At 35.6% G+C, this 15215-nt stretch overlaps 3 protein-coding genes across 4 annotated transcripts; 2 read left to right on the top strand and 1 right to left on the bottom strand.

The window, feature by feature from the left end:
* The first annotated feature begins 2279 nt into the window (after positions 1–2279).
* LOC113497194 (congested-like trachea protein) lies at positions 2280–3651 on the top strand. Its single transcript, XM_026876619.1, has one exon. It carries the CDS (start codon positions 2406–2408, stop codon positions 3300–3302), a length of 897 nt encoding a protein of 298 aa, XP_026732420.1. The 5' UTR covers positions 2280–2405; the 3' UTR covers positions 3303–3651.
* A 25-nt stretch (positions 3652–3676) lies between these two features.
* On the bottom strand, positions 3677–4971 carry LOC113497193 (G patch domain and ankyrin repeat-containing protein 1 homolog). The gene has a single exon (XM_026876618.1). It carries the CDS (start codon positions 4839–4841, stop codon positions 3921–3923), a length of 921 nt encoding a protein of 306 aa, XP_026732419.1. The 5' UTR covers positions 4842–4971; the 3' UTR covers positions 3677–3920.
* A 1369-nt stretch (positions 4972–6340) lies between these two features.
* Positions 6341–15189, top strand: LOC113497197 (sarcoplasmic calcium-binding protein 1). 2 transcript variants are annotated; one of them, XM_026876622.1, is made up of 4 exons: positions 6341–6543; positions 10046–10224; positions 10864–11097; positions 14078–15189. In XM_026876622.1, exons 1-4 carry the CDS (start codon positions 6492–6494, stop codon positions 14198–14200), a joined length of 588 nt encoding a protein of 195 aa, XP_026732423.1. In that variant the 5' UTR covers positions 6341–6491; the 3' UTR covers positions 14201–15189. The 2 variants fall into 2 exon arrangements, with proteins under 2 accessions (XP_026732423.1, XP_026732424.1); XM_026876623.1 differs by having other exon boundaries at positions 6351–6543; positions 10046–10212.
* The last annotated feature ends 26 nt before the right edge of the window (positions 15190–15215 follow it).

Below are 15215 nucleotides of genomic sequence, written 5' to 3'. Positions count from 1 at the left end.
CTGTGTCTGGGTGTAAATTATTTCTATATTTAGAAAGTATGTTTATCAGCTGTCTAGTATCCATAACACAAGTTCTGCTTAGCTTGGGACGAGACAACATTGTTTGATAGTTGTGAAATGTTATAATTATGTTAAAATACTTCTAAGTAGTCTTTTGTAGAATTGCACAATTATATTAATAGGTTTTAAAGTATGTGCTAAGTCTTTTCTAACAAGATTATTGCTACTTTCTAGATACCACCAGCTCATCTGCAGTTGCAGAAGTATCAGTTGAACCAGTCGCTTCAGTTTCAATGTTGGAGGATAAGGAAAAGGACATGGAGCAAACATTTGTAGAAGGTATGCAACTCATAATGAAAATCAGTTAAATGTTTTGATTATAAGTATTTTTTATCCATATAAATCATACATATATACTTTTTCTTGTGAATACATATATATACATATATATATTTTGAAATTGATTATATATATATTTTGCATAGGAACATAAATAACCACAAACATTAATGATGTATATATATATTTTTTTGTTTCAGAATGCAACATATTACTAGCTGAGTGTGAAGAAACTGTAGATTTATTGCTGATTTTTGATAAATTATTTGATTCATTTAATGGCCACTCACACCGTGATACAGCAAAAATACTCAAGGGATGTCTTAAAAACAAATCACCACATTTCCCATTCTGGGCAGAAATTAAACCTGTTTTTAAATCAATAGAATTTGAAAAAATTGTAAAAAGTCAAGATGAGTCTCAAACAGTTAAATATGATGATTTATAAAATCTGATGATTTAGATTCTGATTTTGCAGTTGATTCCTTAATTTCAACAATGAGTCAAATTATTTTTAGTAATTTGATTTTGCATTCGGAAGCGAAGAAATATGTACCCTGGATATATAATAAAAAAACTAAATCTAATATATTTAAAAATTGTAATTGTATTGTTGATTTACTTCAACAAGAAATTGATCCTAATGCATTTAATTACATGATTGATTATACAAAAAAATCACATGTGATTCATTTATTAAATTACTTAATGAAATATATTTTATGATTGAGACTTGATCGCCCGAAATAATAAACTTAAAAAAATAATAATTGTGTTTTTTTATAAATTGCAGATGTGATTTTTCAATTATTCAATGCGATGAACATAAATTGATTTTAACTAATTATATAATTAATTTGTTCATCAACTTAATTGGTAATAGTTGGTGTACGGGTGTAAATAGAATTTTAACAGGAAAAATTGCTGATTTTGATAATAACGATACTTAAATTACAAGCATACAATTTCTATAAAATTCATAAAAAAAGGAAATAATGTGAATGTTAATTAAATGATTTGATTGATTTAAATCATGTGATTTTTGATGGGTGGCCATTTCCAACCATCTACTTTATTTACATCGATAAATAAAATAGAAGGTTCTCAATTATACCCTTAATAATTTAAAAATGGTTTCTATGAATGTGAATTAATTGGTGATTGTAATATACCATAAGTGTATTATGAATGTTAGCCAATGAAATTAAACCATATTACGATTTTATTAGAGAATAATTTTTCTACAGAAAATCATATTACTTAGTAAATTATAATAGTAAAAATGTGTCAAAGTAAAAGTGGTTTAATTTCAATACGTTGTAGACGTTAATTAATAAATTGTATAAATTATCCGTATTTATAAATAAAGAAAAATCTTTATATTTTTGTATTCTTTTTTCTCTTTAGTACATTTTATACACGGCAAAAATGCTGTACTATGCGTAACTACCTATAGCAACCTATAGATATTATGTAGATGAGTGCATACATACATATAGCTATAGATCGCTTCACAGACGTTAGCGCCATCTAGTTTACAGGGCAAGTAGTGAAAAAAAGAACTGATCTGTCAGTGTCTCATCTATACCAGTATTATATGTATTATCTATGTTCTTGACTTATATCTCTTCCATTCAATCTACAATCAACCTCAACAAACTATTCAAAATTTCAAAAACTTGTTATGTCAAAACTGTCAAGTGGAAGATTTGCTGTACAGAAAATGCATGTATACAGCTCAGAAACGTGTATTAATTAAGAAAATTATATAAGTAGAAAAAACTATAATAAACCCTTATTATTGAAAATAACAAGTTTTTATTAAATCATTGAATTATTTCCGCATAAGTCTAAAATAACATTATTTCGATTAATTAAACAATACACCTCGATTTCATTGATGAAAGAGCATTTAATAATTGTGAGGTTAGGAACGCACTTCAAATGGACTTTGACATATACGACAACACAGCTGTTGATTATAATATTGAATTCAAAGTATCAAACGAGTTTCCCATTTCCTAAAGTTATCCTTTCACCTGCGAACGAAATATAACGAAACGAAAATGTCGGAAAAAAGTAGCCCAATTAAATATTTTTTAAGTGGTGGTTTTGGTGGTGTCTGCACTGTTTTAGCAGGTCATCCTATGGACACTGTAAAAGTGAGATTACAGACAATGCCTTTACCGAAACCAGGCGAGATAGCCTTGTACGCTGGCACATACGACTGTTTTAAGAAGACGATACAAAAGGAAGGCTTCAGGGGATTGTACAAGGGCATGTCGGCGCCACTCACGGGAGTGGCACCCATTTTCGCTATCAGTTTTTTTGGTTTCGGTCTCGGTAAGAAATTGATAAAATCAGATCAAGATCAAGTTCTTACGAAACCAGAGCTGTTCTATGCAGGTGCTTTCTCAGGAATTTTCACGACGTCTATCATGGCGCCAGGAGAGCGCATCAAATGTCTGCTTCAGATCCAACAGGGCGGTAACGTACCGCAGAAATACAGCGGCATGGTTGACTGCGCCAGACAGCTGTACTCAGAGGGAGGCATGAGGAGCATATACAAGGGTAGTTTAGCCACCATAATGAGAGATGTGCCTGCCAGTGGTATGTACTTCATGACTTACGAGTGGGTTAAAGAACTAATGACGCCTGAAGATGCCACTTCCAAAGTGAAGATGATGGCAACTATAATGGCTGGTGGTTGTGCTGGTATAGCTAACTGGCTGGTAGGCATGCCAGCTGACGTGCTGAAGAGCAGACTGCAGACGGCTCCTGAAGGGACATACCCTAATGGTATGAGGGATGTATTTAAGCAGTTGATGGAGAGAGAAGGCCCCACAGCCTTGTACAAGGGAGTGACTCCCGTCATGCTCAGAGCCTTCCCGGCGAATGCAGCCTGCTTTGTAGGATTTGAATTTGCTATCAAGTTCCTTGACTGGATCGCCCCTAATCTTTGATAGCAGCCACAAGTGAAGTGAAATGAAATATAAATAGAGAAAAGTGTATTGTTTCATAGTTAGTAAGTAATAAGTTTAAATTAGTTGAATTATTCAAGCATGTGACAGGAAAAATATGAACAAAAAAATATATTTTAATGACAAATCACAATTTTTTCAAGTTATGTATAAAGAGTAATTTAATTAATGACAGAATTTACATCTTTGTGTCTCTTGTTAACATTGCACAAACAGTGAAATGCCTCAGAAATAAATGTATTAATGTTGTGAGAAGTATTGTTATACAAGTATCAACCTGTACAACTGTGCAGTGCCTTTACAAGTTAATAAATGAAATGTATTTTTTTCATTAAAGTATTTTATTGAAACCATATTATCAACCTTTGATCAGGATATGTGTATGATAAATCATATGATTAACCTTTTATTACACCATGAATAGTAAAGATATGATGCTAGATATATACTAAGATAAACAGGCTTTAAATATTTTATTCAATTTAATATATTGTACTTTCTTTTTACTTTTGCATAATAAATTTCATAATGACTATTGATTATTTAGGTAGTTGTGATACATTTTTATGAAACTGTTTTAATAAAAAAATAAAGTCATTTTTAATAAAATTGGCGCCTAAAATTTATTTCAAATGCTTTGTTACTCTGCTGATCTCTGGCTATTTTCTTTCTATTTTTGTGTTTGTCTATGTCTTCTTCTACTTTTTCATGGTTTTCCTTTTGGTGACCAATGCCTTTTCTATCTTTCTTCTGCACCGTTTTGATTGGGTACAGCTTGCCAGATCCATCTTTGCCAAGGCCAGTGTTTCTGTCCCAACCATCTTTTAACATTAACTGGTAACCTTTATTGTTGACTGGAATGACGTAACTGGCTGTAATCTTCTTGCCTTTGCTTGCATTAATATTGTGTATTGTAGATGATAAATGTTCCTCTCTGTCGTGATACAGATTATTACAACTATCACATTGAACTTTCGCTTTTGATTTTACCTTTATTTTGGAAACTGCCTGTTTAGGTTTTTCCTTATGTTTGTAATTTATTAATACATCAGCTAATACATAATTCTTATTCTTAATAACTAGACTCCGTGCAGAGTTACCCGCTTTGTCTCTTACATTCATATCAACACCTTTTTTAAGTAGTAGTTTGACTGTATCAACTGAGTTTGCTTGGCACGCTATCATCAGTAAACTCCAACCAAATTCATCGAGAACATGTACTTTCTCAGGGCATCTGTCAAAAACACATTTCAGTTTGTTGACATCATTGTTCTGTACAGTGATAAATAGATCCTTGTTGGACAGTTCGTTTTCTTCTTCTTTGACAAAAGTTCTAGTTATCTCCACATCACAAGCACTTCTCGTACGACCAGAGCTTGATGCTTTTGCTGCGCTTACTTCATCCAAATATAACTTTTGTGCTTCTTCACCACTTAATAGTTTTCTATAGACCTGTTCACCTTCGCAAGACGGTGTAGGTGAAGTGGCTTTCACAAAATTACTATAATTTTTATTATTCATTATTTCAGCTGCACAATTATTAGATAAAGAGTTATTTACATTTTACAGTATGTACAATTTTGTGATATTATGACATTTATAATCACGTCTGTTGATATGTCAAATGACAGAAATACAGAAGAAAAAGTCACCAAATGTTGCCATACTTTTTTTATAAAATGGCACTACAGGGTATAAAATACTATGAAATTTGAGACGAATTTTCATTAGTTTTCTTCGTTATTTATTTAAAAATATTTTCAATATTTCAGCCCACTTTCTCTCTGAATGTGGAAATCAACAAATAATGCTTATCCAGCCTCTGACTATAAATCATCTAATACTAAAACGGATTAATATAATTAAAATGCTGATGTTGGTGCGACAGAAGGATCGCAAAAAATCTGAATAGAGAATAATCCTGGTTTGTTTGACTATCGTTTTTTGAAAGCGACTATAAGTGCTTGTCACAAACTTCCTTTACTTTTCTTGTTTTCCAATAGCATATACTCAAAACTAATTAAAACCACTTAAACTAAGCTAAACTTAAAATAAGCACGTGAGGATCACATGTATCTTTGATATGGATCTAAACCGCGACAATTTACGGAATTAGTGAGGTCGATAAGACTAGGCTAAAATGCAGCTTTTTACACTTTGCTGACTTTTTATCAGTCTACAATAGCTGTTATAATAGTATTGCGATGTATTTACATCCAAGAACAATAAGCAGCTGTCTAGTGTGGGTAATTTATATGAACGAGTGGTCGTTTAACGTATTCGTATTTATACATTTCTACATTCATTTGAAATAAGCGATATTTCGATATGTACCATCAAACACTTCTGAAATAAATTATTGGCACCGTTAATATGTGTAGCTCGGGTAGCAAACGAAATAGCAGAGTCAGACTAATTAAGACAGTAAAGTCGTTCCGCGGACAATATTTTAACGATTTTATTACACCCTGTAACATAGGCCGATGTTAATCGTAATGACATAAAAATCAAGGCCATGTTACGGCTTCATTGGTCATTAGTTATAGAAAGGTACTTTTCTAATTTTAGCCCAAAAAACTAGGCAATTTTATTCTGTCTTATCTTGTCCTCATGTTAAAAAAGGTATTTCCTTGTAATTATGATTCTTCTTGAGTCGAAGGGCGGTTAGATCTTTGTGTTTTTAAATCTTGTTTTCTCAATTATAAGTATGTAATGTTCATTCTTATCGATCAAGCCCACAAGGATCAGCCAGGTGAGGTCATGAACAGACATATCTTCTCGTATGACAGATGAATATTCTGAATATTATTAAGAAATAGCGGCTAACTCTGACTGAAAAGCTTGGATCAAAATATATTGGTGATATGCGACATTAAATATTATGTCTGTCCATCAAATATCGAAGCTGTAGCCGCGGCCTTGCCTCTGCTAGGTAGTGTCGTAGGCTAGGTCCGCAGCGCTCCTGCCAACCGCTAGGTCCACCACGTTGTGCGATATTTAGGGTGTCGTGTGATGACGTGGTCGTCTTGTAATATTGTTTTATTTCGTCGGTTTATTCGTAGCGGAGTGGCGCGGGCGGCGGCCGACAGTCGAGCCGCGACCGCCGCCGCGCTACTATAAGCTCAGCTTTAACTAACACAACGGACAAACTTCTAACAACCATCAATCACAATGGCGTATTCCTGGGATAACAGAGTCGCGTTTGTTGTGAGATACCTCTACGGTGAGTCTTTACAGTGTTTACAATTACAATACAACAGTTACAGAATACTATTAGAAACAGAAAAGGTATTAGAATGTTTTAGAAACTGGAGCGTTACATCTGTATCCTATTTGCTCACAGCTGATCGGAAGTCAATGCGTTATTTATTCGTAATTATTAATTCAAGACGTTTTTTTTTATTGATCCGCGTAAATCCTTAACCAGTAAACTAGTTTAAAAGTAGCTTGTTTTTTTAAGATTTAATTATCCTGTTTCCCATGCTGGGAAATGCTCTGGTTATATGCTGGCAATGCAGTACAAAATTATGATCATAAGTTTGTACTGCACTGGGTTATATGCATTGATATGGTAAGATGCAGCTAGTTGAAACGAAAAGATTCAGTATCCTTAACGTCTTAACCTTCGTTTGATATCGTCTTGACGCTCCATATATTTTTATTGTTATTTCAGTAAGATTCTATTTCCTAACTTTATTTTTATCCTAGTCTATTACTACAATAACTATTCCCCTTAATTAACATGTTGAACAATGCGGATAGTAGTAGATAGTTAAGTATTTTTAGCGGCTGCTGACAATAATAGCGTCCTTGATGTTCTACAATTAATTAATTAATCGGTCAATTGTTTTGTAGCCGCGTGTCGTTGGACTTGACCCAGCTAGAAAGTTTTATTTTAGATGAATCTTCCGCCTTATCTCCGAAAATGAAGACATTTAGTTAGATACTTACTAAATCAATAATTTGATCACTGATTCATTTTAAATGGTGTAAATCAACAATGAATCGATATGAAACAGGAACCTACTCATTGGAGTAGAATAGAAAGACCGATTTAAAAACCTTATGTGATGAATGCTGGACATTGCTGATAGATGCCGTAAATTTTTCATTTATTATTAAAAACAATGACCATGCTAGTTGTATTACTGCTAGAAATTTTTAACACGTTGTCGATGTAAATACCTAATACTAATGATTATGAAGCGTATTTAATAAGCAGCCTATGAATGGCTCCGTTGTAACTATAAGTTCGATGCTCGCGCCGCGAAAATATTTGAGTATCGTAATATAGAGATTGCAGTTTTTGCGGTCTAGGTTTTCTTGAATTTATAACTTTCTGCATAGATGACGTGTAAATAAAATTACTGTGTTGCTCTCTTATTTGTCTTATAGTTTCAATTAAACTTTATGTTTTCTTTGGAGACGAAGACCACGAGGCCTTGACAAAGGCATCATCCAGGTTACAAACAACCTGTGTAGGTACCAAACATCGTTCATAACCGGCTAGTGATTTATGTATCAAAGAGTAACAAACCTTCATCCTTAGTAGGTCTCTTTAAAAGCGTTCCCCAGCGGTCATTTCTGATTGGTAGGTACCTGTTGTTATTTTTTTCTTTATACTATCGTTCGTCGTAGAGTTCAAATTTATAGACATAGGTAAATTCGATATACAGGTGCTAAACAGTGGACTACCTTCAAAACACCACCTATTACTTACACAATGTTCATATATTATTGAAAACAGAAGGTAAAAAAATGATTGTAGAGTTTTGTTATCAAGAACTTTGTATTAAACGTTGATTAGCACCGAAGTTGTTTCTATGTATTTCGTGTGAAAATAACAATGTAGTTTGTTATTGGACTGTGTAACATAATCAGTAGCCGATTAGTTCTATTTTGAACAGCTCAAATCTTAATCAATCCCTTGTAATTATGAAAAACATTGTTACGATCGTCGCTCAACAAGAGCTTGCCAAAAAGTATTAAATGACACAAAAAGAACAAAAGCTCTTTTGGTCTGTGCCAACATATCGTCCACCGATTAAAATTATTTGACATCTATTTAAAATCGTGTAAAGATATCGATGTAGGCTGCACAAGACAATGACCTGCGCAGAATCCGCAGAGCCGGTCATCAATCTATTAACAACGGATCGTGTCCGCTAGGTCTAGTGACGAGCCTGCCAAGATTTCACAATTACAACTTTACTATACCCCAGAAAACATAAACTAGTCTTTGTAGGACAGCTATAGTTCTCATTGAGCAATCTATAGCGCCCACGCCATTCTAATTAACGATAGGCGATCAATTAACACATGTTACAACATATTTTATGTTAGAACTAGGGAGACAACTATTGGGTATGAATCCCGTTAAATGTTATTTGATGAGCTTCCCCTGTTCCCTGATTTAAATCGTTCTGGTCAGTTCGATAGCACTCGATATAAATAACCGCGACAGTTGTACACTTGACATTGATTGTTTTAGTAGCCCTTTATTGTCAACCGGCAGACCTGATCAACTTTCATAGAGCAGATCTAATTTTGGATGTTGACTATGAACGGTCGGTTTACGGTTTCATGTTTAAACAATAGGTAACTGCAACAACATTTCCTCATTTTAACGACCCACCTGTCTATTGTGGGAGATGTTCTTGGTATACATATAGTACCTAGTTTTAGTACATTACAGGCTGGACTATCTGATGTAAATAAACATGTCAAACATATCCACGGTGGCTGAGCTTACACATGTGCACCGAACACCCCAGATGTCTTCATCGACTACTTTGACATTGAATCTATTCTTATGATTGGCAAATCCTGTTATTGATGATCATAATTTACCACAGTTAGTACACCGCACACCCGTGCGCTCAATCATCAATTATAATAAGATGGTGTCTGAAAAAACACTAATGATTGCGAAATGAAGGATCGGGCTTTGGCATGAGCAAGTCTATTTAATTAATTGTCCCCTATTGTTTACATGCACTAGCAGCCAATTGGGCAGGCGCGGCCCATTTGAGAGCGGGTTGCGACATCGATTAGAATACTGACATCATTGTTGTAACAATGTTCGTGAACCTCGCTCTTGTCCTTAGAGGCGACGACAACAGACTGATTGATAGGTGAATCATCAGACGAGAGCTTTATTTCAGTTGCCACATCAATACCTGCTCACATGCGCTAGGGATGTGACCATAGTACCTAACATACCGATTGCCGGTATGATCAGCACTTTTATTTGAAACTATATTCGTATGATAAAAGCCCAGTGAGCTTTTCAGAATACACTACTGGACTATGAATGAATGATGAAATAATCGGTGCACTTGGCAAGCGTACCGTTTGATTGCAACTTATTGCTGATACCTACAGTCAAACTGCCGAGACTTTTGATGTTCCTAATCTTTTACTCGTAGAAGCACATGCAACGAAGTATAAAAGTAATGCGATGCTAAATATAAATTAGACTGGTGCTAGAGAATGAAAATTATTTTTTATTGCTAGAAGTCGTGTACGCAAGCTTGAAATGTTACAAATAATTGATGTAGGTGCTTATTTTTTTAACAGTAGTCAGTCTTTCTTTGCCTCTCCAAACTGATTTTGAGTAATATGTTGTTTGTCGGATATAGTGCGATCAAACATTCATAACATACATGTACCAATTAAAAAAGTCCTTAGTATTGTTTGTAAGCAGGTGGTTGCGTTTGTTCCAGATATCGATAACAACGGGTACCTGGACGCGCGCGACTTCCACTGCTTGGCGCTGCGCACGTGCGTGCTGGAGGGCAAGGGCGACTGCAGCGCGGCTCGCCTGCAGAAGTACCAGCACGTCATGCTCTCCCTGTGGGAGGAGATCGCGCAGCTCGCGGACTTCGACAAGGTGCCAGACTATGTCGGTTACCCCCCCCACACACACTACGCGATGTCGGCAACGCTTCGGTGAACGCAATAATGCTAATTTCTATGTAGAACTTAGTGTTTATCGCACTTGAATGGACCTGCTTTTGTGTAGTCTCCGTAATACCGCTCGATAGTGCTAAGCTAAATATTTATATGCTATCGGTGTCGTAGTAACCTTTAACTAGGTGAAATCACATGAAAAAATAACTTTGAAATTTTCAGATATCCGAAGTATACCAGTTGCCATCATAAGAAAGAAGTACCTATTCAAACTTCTTCTTATGAACTTCCAACGGTAAAAAATCCAGTAACTGAACTGGTGCTCGACAATCACACACATACACACAAATTACACACACACGAAGAGAAGGAAAACTTTAGCATTCCTACTTAGTCGACAGGTGTTAGAAAAATATTTTTGTCTTTGATGTTGTAGAAACTGCTTGGTAGTTAGCCTAATTCGAATAATGCAATTAAAATAGATTTGTAGCGTAGAAATAGTAGAATAACCAGAATACACTTAATTAATCTAATTTCATATGACACCCACACGCAGCCACGCACACGCTTCCCGCTTTCTTTAAATATTCCTAACTGGCAACAGCATGTTTTCAATAGCGAGTGTTTGCAGGACGGTACCATTACCGTTGACGAGTTCAAGCAGGCCGTGCAGAACAGCTGCGTGGGCAGGAAGTACGAGGACTTCCCCCAAGCCATGAAGGCGTTCATCGAGACCAACTTCCGTATGATCGACATCAACACGGACGGCGTCATCGGTATCGAGGAGTACCGCTACGACTGCGTGCAGCGCATGGTGCTCGAGGACATCAAAGTTATTGATGACGCTTTCAACTCCCTACTCAATGTGAGTATTTGTTACTGTTAAGCGCGCTCTACACTCGCTCGTGATTCTTGCTGTGAATTCACGCTGCGATTCGCACCGTTCCCCGCAACGAACGGGGAACGGCGCGAAGCGTGCCCGCGAATCCACACGCGCGTTTCGCGGCCTTTCGAGTGTAGAGCGCGCTTTATACACTATTTATACATATCTGGTGAAAGAAAAATGCGAGTATGGTAGAGCCAGAGATGGCTAGGAATATAAACCTACGGCAAATACGTATAGTTATTTTGATTTAAGCCTTGAATGTCTCGGATGTTACATAATGGTGATTGCTAAATTGGGATTTTTATATTTAGCCTACACTTAACTAAAACGGCAATGTTTTTTTACATTACAACCAAAGCATATGAAATCAAAACAGCATCTCAAATAGATTTCAAAGTGTATTTTTTTATATTCTGAATTAAAGCAGTAAAGCCAGTATAACGAGCTATAAAGATTATCTAAACGTTCGCGATAATCAATCGTTAAAAGCGCTAGATTAATTAGAATGCAATCAGCATCCAACATGATTCCGACTAATTAGCCAGCTCGCCAATTTACTAATCGGTTTGTGTCATGAGGTGTTAAAAGATGTTAGTTTCGTTGTGAAAGGGAGATGACGCAATCTGACCTTGAACCTGCATTACTATCTATCAGCGAAACTGGAAAGATTCTAAAAGGATTGTGAGGAAGGATTGCAGGGATAGCGGAGTGGTTAAGGTCACCGCACGAAATCCGCTAAGCGCGACGTGGCGCGGGTTCGGACCCTGCGTAACATTCCTGTGAATCACGAATGCTTGGCCTGAGTCTGAGTGCCTTTGACTTGAATGTGTGTGAAACCCGCCGCGACACATCAATTAAATTCTTTAGTGGAGTGATCGTTTATGGATGTTTGCGTTGGGGAATATTATCATAAATGTTGTCTTCAATTCTCCCCTAAATTTGACACATGTATCTAATGATTTAAATGGCCGCTTAACACAGCTCCCTTAGTAATTAGCACGATAAATTTATAAAATGTAGTCATACTCACGACGTATGCCAATCACGAACAAAATAGATTGCGTTGTAAAACCCGCGCTTCTAGAAATGCTTATTACCTAGGGGCCATGTGTTGGCAAACGATCCTGACTGGGATAGAACATTGACGTATGTTTATAAGGACTCCTGAAGTCCTACAACCACATCTAAAAGTAATTGAATTAAACCTTCACCTACCTCATTCCTTAGTCCATTAGACTCGACCTCTAGAAATATTATTGCAGCCGTCGAACGTCGTCGAGACATCACTCTACGCTAAAGCGCCCGCTTTAGCGTAGAGTGATGTCCCCCTTCCACAAATATTACTGGGGACATGGTGGTGTAAGTGTTGTAATGGACTGGACTGGAATAGAGGTTGGAAGAAGAAGAAGAGGTTAGAGAGGAAGTATTAATACTTCCTCTTACTTTTGTCCCTTTAAATCTTGATGGAGATGGAGTACTTACGTTACTAGTTTAGGCACGAAGCCAAGACTAACATATTATGATTATCGTTTAGGTTTTATGAAGCTTAGAAAGGCTTTAAAACCTAATGGCAGTTTATGTAGCATGATTTGCGTCTCTTTTTAAGGTTTGTGGATCCCGCATTTGAAATAGGGACGCTTGATCACGCCTCAATGGGCCATAGGTACTAAACTATCTACCCAAACTTTCATAGATTTTATTCAAAGATTTTGTAAATCGGCAGTATTTTTGATAAGGTTAAAGAAAGCCCTAAAATAGACAACTGATTGCAATCCTACATTTCTTAAAAATACAATTCGCAATGGTTCTCTATTTAATTCAGTGATTATTCCACAAGATTATATACAAAACAAGCTATAAAACACTCGTAAAACATTTTGTGAAAGGAAGCTGCGAACTACTTCAAATCGGTAAAGAGATCAATCAAAAACATGCCAGATAGAAAAATGTTCAAAACAATTAAACTAAACGTACGTTTGCGAAATACAACGAAACTATTACGTTAAAATTACAATGACCGTAATCATAAAAAAGTAAATAAATCATTAAAAAACACTCCGGAAAGATCAAAAGACAAATATATTTATGGATGGAGAAATTATTCCACGGTTCAACATCCGTGTTTAATGAATTCAGAAACGTTTAAATATAGCACGAACGTTACAGAAATAAGTCACATAGGTAATATGTGATATAAAAAGCAAATAACCCGAAATAAAATTATGCAACAAAATGTGTATCAGACAATAATGAAAGTTTCCCTTGGCTCCAGGCCAGGAAATATGGATAGTTTGGTTACCACTTCTTCCACGCTACAAATCCAATTATCCTCGGGATCGCACAACGAAATTGGCGTGCGGCAGTTGTTTTGTGAACATGCACTTTCGTTTGTCTTATCTCTAAGCCGAAAGTGTCTAGACTACAGAATGATATTAATTTTCATTGTCCGTCATTTCTTTTTGTGTCATACTCGTATAATTTAAGAAGTTTTTCCAAAGAATTCAAGGTTTGAAAGAGTTATACATGATGCTACATTTTTAAGAAACAGAAGTATAAGAACATCTTGTACTATACCTGTTATCTATACTAATATAAAAAGCTGAAGAGTTTGTTTGTTTCTTTGAACGCGCTAATCTCGGGAACTACTGGTCCTAATTGAAAAAATCTTTTTGTGTTGAATAAACCATTCATCGAGGAAGGCTTTAGGCTATAAACCATCACGCTGCGACTAATAGGAGCTAAGATACAATGGAAAATGTGAAAAACTCCGGGCAGGTATACCTAAATCATAACTTATATCTTCTACCCACGGGGACGAAGTCGCGGGCAATAGCTAGTAGTAGATAATTTGGCAGCATTTAGAGAGAGAAAATCAGTGAATGAAGCTCTCATTTTATTGTAATTTCGTCAATGCGTATTTCAGACACATCGAAAGAATAACGAATTGTGTTTTTTTCAGGATGACGACAGGAGGAAAGGCGGCCTCACCCTGTCCAGATACCAGGAGCTGTTCGCCCAGTTCCTCGGCGACAGCAGCGACAACTGCCAAGCGATACACCTATTCGGGCCGTTAGAACTTTAAGCCAGCCCGGCCAGTAGTTAGGCTCACAGCTATGACTGACACACCTACCAAGAAACACCCTAACAGAACAATAACTATAAGACCAATACCCAAATGATTAGCCATTAATACTGTTATCTATTTATACTAAGGTTTACCATTAGTTTTAGATATCAGTACATATCTTTAAGTATATTTTGAACATTACACAAAGCAACGATCGGCGCAGATCAACAGGATACATAAGATATAGGGATCCGAATTCCAATACAAGATTTGTTTGCCATGAAATGTTGAAATAAAATGCATCTTAACGTAAAGTCACGTTTTAAAAACAAACACCACTCACTCGATGTCTTGTTTACAAAATGACATCATATATATTTCACATTTCCAACACACCGCGGAAAACGCGCCAAAAATAAACCGACTGCGTCGATACAGTTTAAAAATAAACCATAATAATGCTAGTCTAGTATCTGTGATGCGTTCTGAATTACGTAAATTGTTACCCGAAAATACCTAAATCACTCGCACTCCGGTGTTTTGTAACGTTTGTTTAAACATGTCATGATTTATTAGTCTTTACAATGCTAGTGTTTGTCCAAATTTTTTTATAATCCCGTCCTTTAATATACTTAGTTTTAAATACATATTTAATCATTCTTGTATTTCGTTTTACGTTAAACTTATTTAAGGTGTTTTGTGAGTTTTTTTAAGATTTTAGGAATGTTGATTTCCCCTTGTCGTTTTTGTTTATTGTATGGTATCATTATAATTAAGTATAATAATTTAAACGAACGAGAAACCCACAGGTTTTCATACGAATATATTTAATACTATTAATATGCAACGGCAGTGTTTAGTCTAATGAACTTTATGGGGAATGTGCGGGAAATGTTGATGTGCTCAAACATACAAAATGAATCTAGTCACCACAGTGTTTAAATGTTATCCTTATTTATTTGTAAATATATTTTGTTACATTATAACGAAATTGTTACAGTCTATTGTGTTGTTTCATTTTGCTTCGAAA

The sequence above is a fragment of the Trichoplusia ni genome, chromosome 9 (genome assembly GCF_003590095.1).
Source record: "Trichoplusia ni isolate ovarian cell line Hi5 chromosome 9, tn1, whole genome shotgun sequence".
NCBI classification, from domain to species: domain Eukaryota; kingdom Metazoa; phylum Arthropoda; class Insecta; order Lepidoptera; family Noctuidae; genus Trichoplusia; species Trichoplusia ni.
Note: the sequence above shows the minus strand (reverse complement) of the source record. Positions and strands in the feature narration are given on the sequence as shown.